Source organism: Hetaerina americana, unplaced genomic scaffold, assembly GCF_022747635.1.
Source record: "Hetaerina americana unplaced genomic scaffold, ioHetAmer1.1.p SCAF_74, whole genome shotgun sequence".
In the NCBI taxonomy this organism is placed as follows: Eukaryota; Metazoa; Arthropoda; class Insecta; order Odonata; family Calopterygidae; genus Hetaerina; species Hetaerina americana.
In genome coordinates, this window is record NW_027287361.1 from 633284 (window position 1) to 646426 (window position 13143).

Consider the following 13143-nt stretch of genomic DNA (forward strand, 5'->3'; position numbering starts at 1 on the left):
AGATGTAGATGTGAGTTATGAAAACACTTCCATTACCCCCTCACTAGCCATATTATTTATTTTACTGTCCAATTATTCCACTCTTGTCTCCGGAAAACAATGACTGAGCGCCTTCATTGATACCGCTCGCAGCTTTTCAATGACCTCCTCTTTTTCTTCTAAACCTCTTCGATTCTTCTGACTTTCGCACTTACTACACTGCCATTCGTCCCTCGTGCAATCCTCCAGTTTACTCTTAGAGCTGTGAAAGTGGTACCAAGAGCAACATCCACTATACTGGGCTCTATTTCTCAATTTTTACGGCAAGTAATACACTTCACATCCACCACCATGCCGTTTCCCACTTCGCCCACGGAAGTTTGCCTTCTAGCGGTCGCTAATCCCTTCGAGCGGTCGCTAATAAGCTGCTTAAAAACACACTCGCATCCCTTGAAGGTCCGTCAGCTCACTTTGTGAGAAAAAAATTTAATGCGGGCGTCATAAAGAGAACTTTTATTGAACGAAATCACTATCCTCCGTTGCATATAACGTGATCATTTTCAGCTTCAGAAGTCCCTGCATGGCAATGAACATATTTAGGTGGACCGCTAATTTTTCATTCCTCGTTTAGACCTTTAGACATTCATCCTTCCACCTTTGAGAAGTAGAACGAATGCTAGACATACCACCATCACAAGAGTGGATTGGAAACATTCGGGAATGCATACGCCCTAAAATGCCATTATTATTACGATCGTGGACATATGAGTCCTTGGTTTAATAAACCATAAACACAGTAGTTAACCAGACAGTTTGGTGGGTGATGGTAGAGTTCACTCAATACTAAGCCCGACGGCGTGTGAAATTCACACACCCGGGTAGAGGGGCAGTTCCTTTCCCTATGACGGTTTAAATTTCTCAGGAAGATCTGGTACACGAAAAATCACACAGCTTGGGTGAAATTGAGGGTGACCGGAGAGACTTGCCCGGGAATCGAACCCAATGCCCAAAACGCAGCAGTCCAACGCTCTACCCTTGACCTACCGCGAACACTGAATTTAATATAAAATTGAATAATTTCTGCAATTTTATTATATGTTAAAACTTTCTTACTTAGATGACTATATGATGAGTAAAAATTCGAAATTATCGACTTGAATGGACCTGTAACCTCAACAAGATTACCCTAAAAATATAAATATTGCGGTATTGCCACTTTCTGAATCACTGCAGTAAAAAAAACAAATGCCCAACGTTTTTAACCTATTTACCAAATCCGGAAAAAATATCTACTCTATTTTTGTTCTGATGCCATTGATAAATTCAAATCTGAAAATAAATTTGAATTACTAATATGAATATTAAAAGAGTTTGTAATATTCCACAGAATTTATTTCATAGTAGAACGCGCTTCACCGACTGGCGGCATCATCTATACATATTCTACACGCAAATTGAACAATATGTTCCTCACGGTTCAAGCCCAAATAAGCAGTTAAAAACTCAATTGAGCTTACCGAAATGCTTAAAGAAATTAATGTTCCCGGTAAAGAAACACTAGTTTCTTTTGAAATTAATAACCTGTTCACTTGTGTCCCCAAATGGGAAGCTTTACTTGATGCTCAATATGTACCCCAAGGTGCCAAATTTTCCCAAAATATTGCAAAAGAATTAATTACCCTCATAAAAATGACAGTTAATCAAAATAATTTCAGTTTCAACCAAAATTATTATATCCAAACAGGCGGTCTAGCTATGGGTCTAACTATCCCACTTTCCACATCCTAGCCGAAATATTCCTAAGCTCGTTGGAAGAATCTCTGTTCAACACGACAAAGAAACACGTGGAAATAGTGATGTGTTGGTTCCGCTACGTGGGTGACATTCCCTGCCGGTGGACAAGGTCAAGCCGTTAGTTAGACTCCTGCCAGAATTACCTCAACACGATCAATCCTAACATTTCCTTTTCCATGAAAAAGAAATTAACGGCACAATTAACTTCTTAGACTTGGCAATCACCATAAAAGAAAATAGACACGAGTTCCCTATTTTCAGGAAACCCACATATACGGATCATATAATTCCAAATGATTCCGCCCACCATTTTTCACACAAATATGCAACCCTCCACTCGATGATACATTGGCTCCTGCACACCTCCCTTTCTCCCACGAATTTCAATAAGGAGCTCAGAACAATTACAAATAAAGCCACCAGCAATGCATACAACCCAAATCTAGTTGGAAAAATAATCCAAAAACAGTGGAAAACAATAGCCATAATTCAAATATCCCCCTGTCAGCCCTCCACTTCTGAAGACTTCAAGTGGTGTTCGATCACTTTCCTAGGAGATATCTCCTAACGAGAACTTGGTAAATGTGATGAAAGGGTCAAAGAGAAATATTATCTATCATTGGTTAGGCCTCATTTGGAATATGCTGCAAGTATATGGGGTCCTCACGAAGTTGGATTAATTGCCGAATTGGATCGCGTGCAGCGTAGAGGAGCTAGATTGGTAAAACGTTGTTATGATAAACTTAGTGGTGTGTCCAAAATATTAGAGCAGCTAGGCTGGGAATCACTGATGGAGCGAAGGTTAAATTACAGATTGAAGCTCTTGCATAAATTGGAAGGAGGTCTCTTTAGCAGTGATGTTGAAAATGTATTATTACTCCCATCGTACTATGGTAGGCCAGACCATGTCAATAACATTAGATAAATTAAGTGTAGAACAGATAGATTTAATAAGTTATTTTTTCCACGAACGATAGGGGATTATAATAACATTTTTCGACCGCGATAGGGTCATGTTCGGGTAAAATTATCCTGGTGTGTATTCAACCCTACCACACACCTTGGTGGTGGCTTACAGGATATATATAAATAAAAAAATAAATAAAATCTCAAATCGCCTTCCAACTACACTCAAAGCGGCCTTTGACACACCCCTTACTCTCTCCAAACCCTTTGCCAATGGCAAAGGCGAACAGAATAAATTTAATAAATCAGGCATCTGCAAACTTAAATGCGATAATTGCAACACTTATTATGTCGGTAAAACTTGGAGAAATTTCAAAACGCGAGCCCAAGAACTCGCCATATGTCACAAAAAGCAAAACCCCAATTCCCTCTTCGCAAAACACCTCTTAGATTGCCAACATAATAGAAATTATTTTTTCTCAGAAGTACTACATATCCTCCATAAAGGATTGAAAATGGACGCTCTAGAGCTAATTGGGATTCATAGGTACTTGGTGGATTACAATACAACACTTTGTAATGAGCAATTATACGCCACTCTCTCCCCTCTCCTTTCCGAAAAAATGACCTCGAGGGTAAACAAATCCAACGGTTCTAAGTAGCCGTCCGCTCATAGCCTCCACCCCCCCCCATAAACCTGGACCAAACCCAATGCTTAGTCATAACCAAGGTACTACCACCTCTCCTTCCTTTAACCGAAAAAGCCACGACTACCGACTTTAAGGTCCCAGACTCCCCCCAACCTTCAAGTTCCCCCTCTCCTCTGCCCGATGGGTATAAATTCAACAGCTGTGTGCGTCACTTGTACTCGTACCTGATGATGCCGCAAATCGGTAAAAGGCGTTGTACTGTGAAATAAAGTCTGCGGAAAATTAAAACTCATTTAATATGGATATCAAACAATTCCACGAAGTTTAGCCTGAAATTGATAAGTATACTAATATGACATTGAAATAAAGATACGTGCACATTGAAATAGCCTTCAAATTTCGATTTCTGGTCAATTATGTATTTGTAAGACTGGTATTATAAAATACGAACCAAATTGAGAAAAAAATGCGATTTGAATTTGAAATAAACCTAACTCAAATAATTTACAAATATATTGATATATTTTTATTTGTCCTCGCGATACTACGTCCTCCTAGCACACTACCTCGACAATTAATTAATGACACAATTCGTCTAGATATTTGAAAATATTTTAACACCATTTTCTCCATTGATATTTTGTCATATGGTAGAATGGTCGAACAAGCAACTACCCACTTAAATACGTTACCACTACAAGAATCACCTGGCTCCTCTACAAAAGATTTTAATAACTGATTGCATTCTTATCATATACCTACCTCGTACAAAGGAAGATTCCAAATGACTCCTGAAAGATAAATTCTTCACGTCTTCTGAAATAATTTTGGAAATAATTAAGATATAATGGAAGTGTAAGATTGTATGTTTCAGTTAATCGATTTCTGCATCCCTTATTCCACACAAAATTGTATCTTTGGGAATTCCCAACCTTCCTATTCCCTACAGCCACACTTTCTTTCATTACCATCATATCATCTTTGTGTCCACCATCCACCATTCAGTCTCCTCAGTATCTTCCGATTTTATTTTCGCAAATCTCACCTCTTACTACTTCCTCTTTAACACTAACAACTGTTTTTCTATTCATGCAGATAAATTTTTCCATCCTCCCTAAATTCACTCCTCAGGATCCATTTATTTACGATCATTATCCTTGTAAATGTCTCAAGTTTCTCCATAATATAAATCTGTGTTCTTAAATATATTTGTCAACCTCTTCTTTTTAAAAAAGTTCTAGTCACAATGCCCCTCCTTTATTCTGTCATTGCCAAAGTCTGATGTAATGTTTTCTAAACTAATTATCCCAAAATACCTTCCAAAATTCTCACAATTACTATAATTATGATTTAACTAATTTAGCTTTGTGTGAGATTAACTCATGGATCTAAAATAATCAAGCCCTCCAGATTTGTATCTGGATTAGAATTTAAATTATCCCCACAAAGTTAAGCTGATTTATTGCCTCATAAACAATGCAACATAAATACCAAATTATTCATTTGATTTATCCTTGAATCTAGAGTTTTGTCTTACTGCCCTGCTAATTTCCTATACATTTTATAACGAAGGTAGCAAATTTCAGGATTGTCAACTGCTCTGTTTTGGCAACGACTCATGCAAAATGAAATGATACAGTTTCAATAGGGAAATCATAAAGAGGATTTTTTTCAAACCCAGTTCAGTTAAAATTAGCAATCATTCTAATGTTTTTTATATTTTTCCAGCTCAACAGCTTTTCAGATTTTTTTAATCATTGAACTCATAGATTGGTTTTCTGCAGCCTTCCATTTCTTCCATACTAATGCTAATTCTCTTTCATCCTAGTAGCTTCTCTATCCTACATTTTTTGGTATACATGCCATTTTGAAGCAATGTATCCGTTGAGCTACAAGGTTGACCCAAGCTACACTATGTCTACTTTTTTGTATAACCTTTTCATGTAGCCTTTACCTCTGTATACCCTTTTGTCTTTATCATTTACCATTTTTGAGTTTTTTTTGTTTTAAATTTTGAGTCACCTCTCAATTCGTTTTGAAGTCTCCTGATCGGGAAGTCTTCAATCTGTTTTGGCAATATTTTAATTGTATTGATATATTTATGAACTATATATGGATCTTCTTATGTGGTTTTAGTGTTTGTGAATTTATCTTCTTTGGTCATGGTACTTCCTTCTTCACGGTAAATGTCTTTGCTGTTCTGTAAATGGGATCCTTTGAACTTCTTTCATCCTATGATATACTGCTTTCATTTGCTCTATTTTATCTCACCATGATAAAACATTACCTTCAGTGTCTCTTTTCTTAATAAGAATATTTTATTTTCCATAAATTTAATATTCATTATATTATGTTGAAGTACTCTTGATACATTGTGAGGTTTCCAATTTTTTCTTCAGTGGCTGTACCATTATCCAAAGTAACTGAGCATTTCAATTTGTTTTTGATTCACTGAAAGTCTTTTAATTTTCATCCTTTGCACTTCTTATTGTCTCCTTCTGCATATATACTGATGAGTTATAGTAAGTGATTGAGCTCTGGATGAGCTGTAGATGAGCTCTACATAAGAGGCTTTTTTCCTTCACTCACAGCATGGCATCTGCTTTATACAGAAATGCCAAAGTAATTCTCCATCATTAAGTCTTTATAAGAAATACTTTTAAAGAGTTTTTAATTAAAAACCTTGTTCCACCGGGTATTGACAATAATCTTCTCTATAATTGCGAATGCTGTGTGCAATGACTTTTTTGCCTTTGTAATGTCACTACCTATTTTATCTGTTATTTCTTCATTCAAACTAATCATTGATAGTATTATGTTATGAGTATATGACATGCCCTGAGTTAGTTGCTGTTCATTTCTATTAATCTAATTTTCTTTGGAATTACATCAATAATCCCTTTTGTAAGCTCTTGGAAAATCTTACCTCCCTCTTGGCTGTCTTTCATTATCACTATACGCATGCTTTAATTTTACCTCCTTGCTTCTTGATAAAAATTCCCTTTTTTATACCCAAGGTATCTTGTTTTTCTTCAGGTCATGCACCATTCAACATTTAAACCAATATACCAGGGCCTCCTTTGCCATCTTCCTAACCTCACCTACATAGTTTACAAAGCTATTATCCAGAGATTTTGCCAAGTTCTTCAATTTCTTTTACCCAATTTCTGTGCCGTCATTTTCATCAGCATATTTTGCTTCCCTATCCCAGATGGTATCAAATGACAGTTTTTATCTCTGAAGTGTTTATTTCCTAATGTGTGTTTCCTTATTTTTATGTTTACATGGAAAAAAATCATTGATGACTACATTGCAGCTTTCAATTCACTTGGCAGTGTCCAAATCCGAAAATCACATGGCATTGTGGAGGATTTTATCTTATTTTCTTGAGTTATTGAATTATCTTCTTTCTACTATAAGTACTCTTATTTCTGTTTTTATTCGTGGAATAATGGAAAGGGTGCTCTCAATCGTTAGCTGCACTTTTTGTAATTGTCTTATTCAGATCATGCGTGGTGATCATCTATTTGCCTATATCTCTTTCTATGATGGCCAACATGAATCACCAAGACATCAACTCGAGTTGTCAATTCAGCCTCAATGGTCACCATGGCATAAAATTCTTCCATTAATATTCATGAGTTGTTGTGAGTAATTTAGAAATATTATGCCAAAACTGCCAGGAATAATGGACATTTTTTTCTAAATTCTTAATTTTTTCAAGAAAGGAGATGAAAAACAGTGCCAGATTTAAGATTAAATTTTGTGTTCAAAAGATAAGCCACTTTTCATGAGCATAAGTTAATATTTTACATTGCCTCATAGGCTTTAATAGATGGAAGAAAAAGAATATATAAGTTTGTATCATATGATGCAATATTATATCAAAATTGGTGAGTTTATTTAATGACCTTGAATAATTTTTGGTTAATAAGATTAAGTTTTGATGCTAATTAGTGGCTATAAGGGATGGAATTAAAAAAAGGAGATCAATCAATCCAACATTTCTATCTGAGATTAGATTTAAACTGAAAAGATTCATGATACCCTGTCACAGAATCAACTGGGTTGGTTTCAATGGAATGTAAGCATTTTAATTTAGTTCTTCAATTAGCAAAAAAACATTAAAGCAATATTAAGAGTTTACTAGGAGGCAACTCTGTTTTCAATATATGACTCATAGTTATCAACATAGTATGGTAATTCAATGGAAATGGGCAATTAGTGAAATGAAGGATTCTTTCTGATATCTATAAATTAACCTTTTACTGTGAAAATAAATTCTTAGAAATGAGAGTGAAAAGAAAATATAAGTATTGCAAAGTTAAAAATATTTCCCTTTGGTATACTTTAAGAAAGTAATTCATAAATATTTGTTTTGTTTTATATTCACATATAAGAAGTTACTTGCAGCTCAGAACTCTAACGTTCATTCAAGAAATGAGCACTGAAATAATAACTAACACTAAGAAAATTATTTTTGCTAAAACTCTTATTATTCAGAATTATTTTTCAGAATCTATGCCTGAATAGAAGCATTAAGGTACACAAGGAGTGATGCATAGAAAAACAAGTTTATCTTTTTTTTTATTCAGGACATCAAAACCAAGTTAGTTCCTTCAAATATTTTCCTCAATACAGTAAAAATTTAATTTTTTTAGCATCAATAGCCATACTGGTTTCACTAAAACCAGAAATGGAATTTAAGAAATGACAATGCGACCAAAATTTAATCCTTGGAATTTTCTCCAAATATTTAAAACTGTGGAGTAGCAATTAAATTTTTAAAAATAATTTATTGATCTAAAGACAAGCAATACTCTATTATTCCCAAATCAGTGAAATTGCTCTTGTCAAGGGAAGATACCTTCAATTTTATAATGTTTTAAATTGTCTTCACCTTTTCAAAAGAAAAATATACCACACTTTGCTAACTAATTTAGACTATCTAAGACTTTTAAAGAACGATATTATAACGATAAGATGTATAAAGAACGAATTTTCACAGGTAATAAAGAGTAAAGGAGCCCTGACTTCACAACCTTGACTCAATGTAAAAGTTATAAAATTAAAAAATAAATTTGAAGACTACAGTTGTTTCAATTTCTGAAAAACACCACATTTTATAGTGAATGCTAAATAAATCCAAAACATTAACTACTTGTAGATATTTAGCAAGAAGCTATTCATCTTAATAATACCTATTTTAATGGTTTTCAAGTTTATATTTTAATCTGAAAAATATGGCTCTAAGAGAAGTATGGCTTAAATATTTAAAAAAGTAAATCATATATTAATTAGATTTGAAACTATGGGATTCATATGAATAATTCTCCCATTAAATACTAGCTTCCAAAGACAATTCTCATACATTTCTCATAATTAATTTATCAGTACTACACAGAGCATTCCAATATCATATGATTTTTGTACTTCACAGTGAAGAAAAATAATAAAAGATAGGAAATAAGAAAGATGTAATGTTGTTGGATGACTTAGAACATTAATGGGATATGATTTTTTGGTAGAATAATTAAAGACACAACATTCTACGTTGGCAACTAGACTACACAGTCACTTATTGTTTGTTTGCATGTTAACCGTGTTTATGAGACAGAGAGAGAGAGAGAGACAGATAAACAGAAGAGAAAAAAATGCTATGTAATACCAATAAACGGTGCAAGGTGATATTTTAGCTTTATAATGCATGCTCTCGTGTTCAGTGCTCCAATTGTTCCACAAGTGAATACCATGCCGTTTTTGCTCTCACTTGAACATTCAAAGCATTAATGCAACAAACATATTCGTGTTACTGAAATAGAAAGTTTTTGGCCATTGTTTGCGCTTTTCACAAATATTAAAGGTAGTAAGCTAAAAAATTGGATTGATGTAGCTTTAAATATCTTTTAAGTCCTGCCTTTCTGACATTGATGTGAGAGTGGCAGAAAATTTACATTTTTAAGTTTAAGATTTAAGAAATTTGTATTTAATTAGGTCAGCTTCATTCAAACATAATAATAACAATTACCTAGCAATGAATTTAGTGTAGTATGAATTTAGTGACATTGTATTTTTTGAGATAAAACATTTATGCCAAGAATATTTTTAGAGACTGATTCTTTACTTTATTTTGAGGAACTTAAAAAACATTGAGTATAAATGAATCATTTAAACTTATTTTTATTTTTTTATTTAGCCTTTGTCCGAAAACAGCCCTTTTTGGCCTTTTGCATCGGACTATTAACAGGTAGGAGTCGAACCAGCGGCCTTTGGATTAGCAGACGAGGACGTTACCCCGCAGCTACCGGATTTTAATGGAAATAAAAACTGGCAATTATTCATGTTTTAACTTTTGTTTCATGTCTCAAATTATGTGAAAAAATGTTAAAATCATCATGAAGGCTAAAATATCTGAAATAAAAATTGTTAAGTTTGTCAAGGCACTTCCTTCTTTTCACAATTTTGCATTAGGCTGGTACAACTAAAAATATTAATGAATACATTTTGGAATCACTAAGTTTTCACTTAATGTGGAATATTATACACTAAATGATACAAAATAGTGTAACATTTATATAAATAAGAATGAAAACCCGAAAAAACAAACAAGTACACGTATGAGAACACGGCGATTAAATTAAGGCGATCCTAGAGTCAATTAATTTTCTTTTCTCTCAATTCGCTATGTTTCATGAAGGTTTTTTTGAGAAAATTATTTTAAATCAATTTTTGATATTTGAAATTATGTAACTCTCAATTTAATTTGAAATATGTACATCAGTAAGAATAGACTCTTCATACAGATCATACCGTCTTTTTCATTAATAGGATCATAACAATCGCGTAAAGTAATCAGAATTTATTGCATTGTATCAAAATTTAGTATAATTATGGAGTAAAAACTTGCCCTTAAGGATAAGAAATTTTGTGCTTGTTTGCACCCACAGAACATTAGCAATTTTCGATCCAAAGTTCATGATGGAACATTGCCAAATGGCTATAATATATTTTTATCAGTGCTCTACATTAAACCTACTTTTATTAATTCCGTAAAAGTGTCAGCTACTGGAATATTAAGTTATGAACATCTTATACAAGCTTATTTGAAACTTTTTTGATATTAGCACTTATAATTAGAGTATTTATTAACAGTAAAGACAGTGCTTGCAAGAACTACGAGCTAATTTGCATAACTCGCAGTCCTTAACGTAATAACTTGAGTGGTTAAAAAACACTCCCGAGTTATACATTATTTTTTACTGAAAAGCAAGTTGATATTTTGTTATGCAGTTGGGTTCCATTTCAAAATGTGGATACTCACGGTATAATTTAATGCTGCCATCTGTGTCACCGAGAGAGTTCTTCGAGACGCACTTATAAGAACCAAAGTCCGATGGTCCTACGCTTCTAATGGTGAGTTTCATGTAGACTTTATACGCGTTGTCCTGGAGTATTGGCTCATATTTATCTCCTGTGCCAAAAAGAAAGAAGAGAAAAAGTCTATCACCCAACATTTAACATCCAAAAATTTATTACAGTGACAAATATAACCGTAGAAAGAATTTGTAACAAGTGATGTTTTTTTGTTACGAAGATAAAAGAGTACCCCAATTTTTTCCCTTTTTTAAGAGACAAATTCATGCATTGAATAAATAGGCCTATTTTGGAAAATTGATTTTCTACTGGGGTGGGTCAGTTCATATACAAATATATTGATATTTGATTGCTTAAAAACTCGAAGTTTCACACCATGGATTTGGAAATACTGTGTAGGAGAATATTATAGATAAGTATAACAAGATAAATAAGAATTTCCATGCATTTGTTATAACCTTAACAAAATAATGGTGCGATAAAAATAAAAAAATAAGTGCTCCAATAAAAAAAGATCAACCAAAACTACATTGAAAACCCAATTATCTCCATTAAGAATTACCCAATTGAGAACCCACCTCGAAAATAAACATATTTAAAGGAAATAACCGGGTGAAGGGGAGGTGGATTTGGTTGAAACATGCCTATTTTATTCTACTTTAAATTGTTCTATATGGGGAAAATACTGATAGTTTATGAGAGAAAACGTGCTCGTATATTATAAAAAATATCAAATGTCATTGTTTGCCTCTATAGAAATTTGATGGTGCGGTGGTGTCGACCACTGTTGTGAAGGTTCATCCTAACACAGCAAATAAAATACAGATATCATTTTATTTAATTAGTTATGGGTGAGTTAGGGTAAAGTTTACACAAATATGTCAATCATCCGACGCTTATTTTTACCTCCAGATGAAATATTTCATTTAGAGTCATCAGAATGCAGTGATACGCGATATTATCAGCCAGGGAGGCATTATTAATTTTCATGCCTGTCAATGCGAAGTCAATTATCTGTGTCAGCGTCCAAATCTTTCCCAATTGTTCTTTTTGTGAAGTTTGCTTTACGGCTATTGCATATAAAGAAACTGTTTGCAATATAAATCAAGTGAATTTTTCATGACGGCGGGATAAAGTAAAAGATGACTGCATTTAGCATCATTTTAGAATGTATTCCAAATTCATAAAGTGAATGGTATTATGAAAGCTATCACCATAACAAATGCAAGATCAAAAGATAAAAGAAGCGTAAAGATGTAAAGAGAAAGAAGTAAAAATGTAAGAGCTTACATTAATGAAAATAATGATTCAAAACAAGAATAAATGTCGTTAAATATGTATTGCAAATTTCTAAAAGTTTCGTTTCTGTGAAAAAGGCGTTATGAAGAATCAAATAACAAATTTTCAGTTTAATTCGTCTACCTTTAACCAATTCTTTTCATAGTAATTACCAACAGAGATTTAATATAAATATGACATCAAAATAAATGGTTATTTAGATTTTTTCTATTGAGCAGCATTAATTTCCATTTTTACTCAAGTGGACAAGCATTACGTTTGATTACGTTTATGTCACCACAGCCAAAGTTAATATATTTGATAATTTTTTCAACTTGAGCACTTATAAACTTGATTCTTTAGTTTTATCCTAGTCCCCTTTCCGTGTCTCGGCCTATTCAACAAACTGCACTTCAAACATACCCTGTGCGATGATGTCTCCTTTGTCGGTCGTCCAGTAGTTGATTGACTTGGGATAGGCTTCGGAATGGCATTCCAGGGTCATTTCCTGTCCCTCATAAGCACCAACCAGCTGATTCTGGATCCATATCATAGGCGGAACTGCAGTTGGCAGCCGGATGTTCAGCGGTTTTGCGGGGCGGCGTTAAAGTGATATGTCATGGATTGGAAAATAAAGTCAAGAAATTTAGCCCAAGGCTGGTGAAGAATATCATAAAACTCACCAGATTTCATTCTGCTAACATGATTAAGTTAAGTGATAAAGAAATGGTCGCTCTCTTGAGAAATTAAATATGAATTGACACGAATATACGTTTCAATCAAATGCGTATGTGATAGTAAAATGTTTTGAAATTGGCATGAAGTTTTAAAAAAATACCTTAGGGTCGATGGATAATAATCCATTGTATTCAAATAAATGATGTGCGATCAATGACGCAGCCAAATTATAATTACTAACATGGTCAACAATCAAAAGAACAAAGTTATTAAATAAATAATCAGAAATAGTTGTGACCCTTCTGACTATATCCGTGTTTAATCATTCACTACACTGAGGAAACATTGATTACGTGCGCTTACGACTTCTTGCTATTTCTTTGAAAACGATGTTAGTTACGTGACTTTATTCTGTATTTATTCTTCCCCGCGAACTTTTCGAGTGCGTCCTTTTCATTTTTTATCAGGGATTTTTTTTGGATTC

The 13143-nt window shown here is 33.6% G+C and overlaps 1 protein-coding gene across 1 annotated transcript in view; it reads right to left on the reverse strand.

Annotated features, from left to right (window-relative positions):
• The window catches only part of LOC139697380 (neurotrimin-like), a 261094-nt gene that overhangs the window by 20074 nt on the left and 227877 nt on the right, over positions 1-13143 (reverse strand). Inside the window, exons 5-6 of the mRNA XM_071596058.1 lie at positions 12405-12542; positions 10651-10800 (exon numbers count right to left, since the gene is read on the reverse strand). Of these exons, the coding sequence (XP_071452159.1) occupies positions 10651-10800; positions 12405-12542 (288 nt within the window). The remainder of the gene's footprint in view (positions 1-10650; positions 10801-12404; positions 12543-13143) is intronic.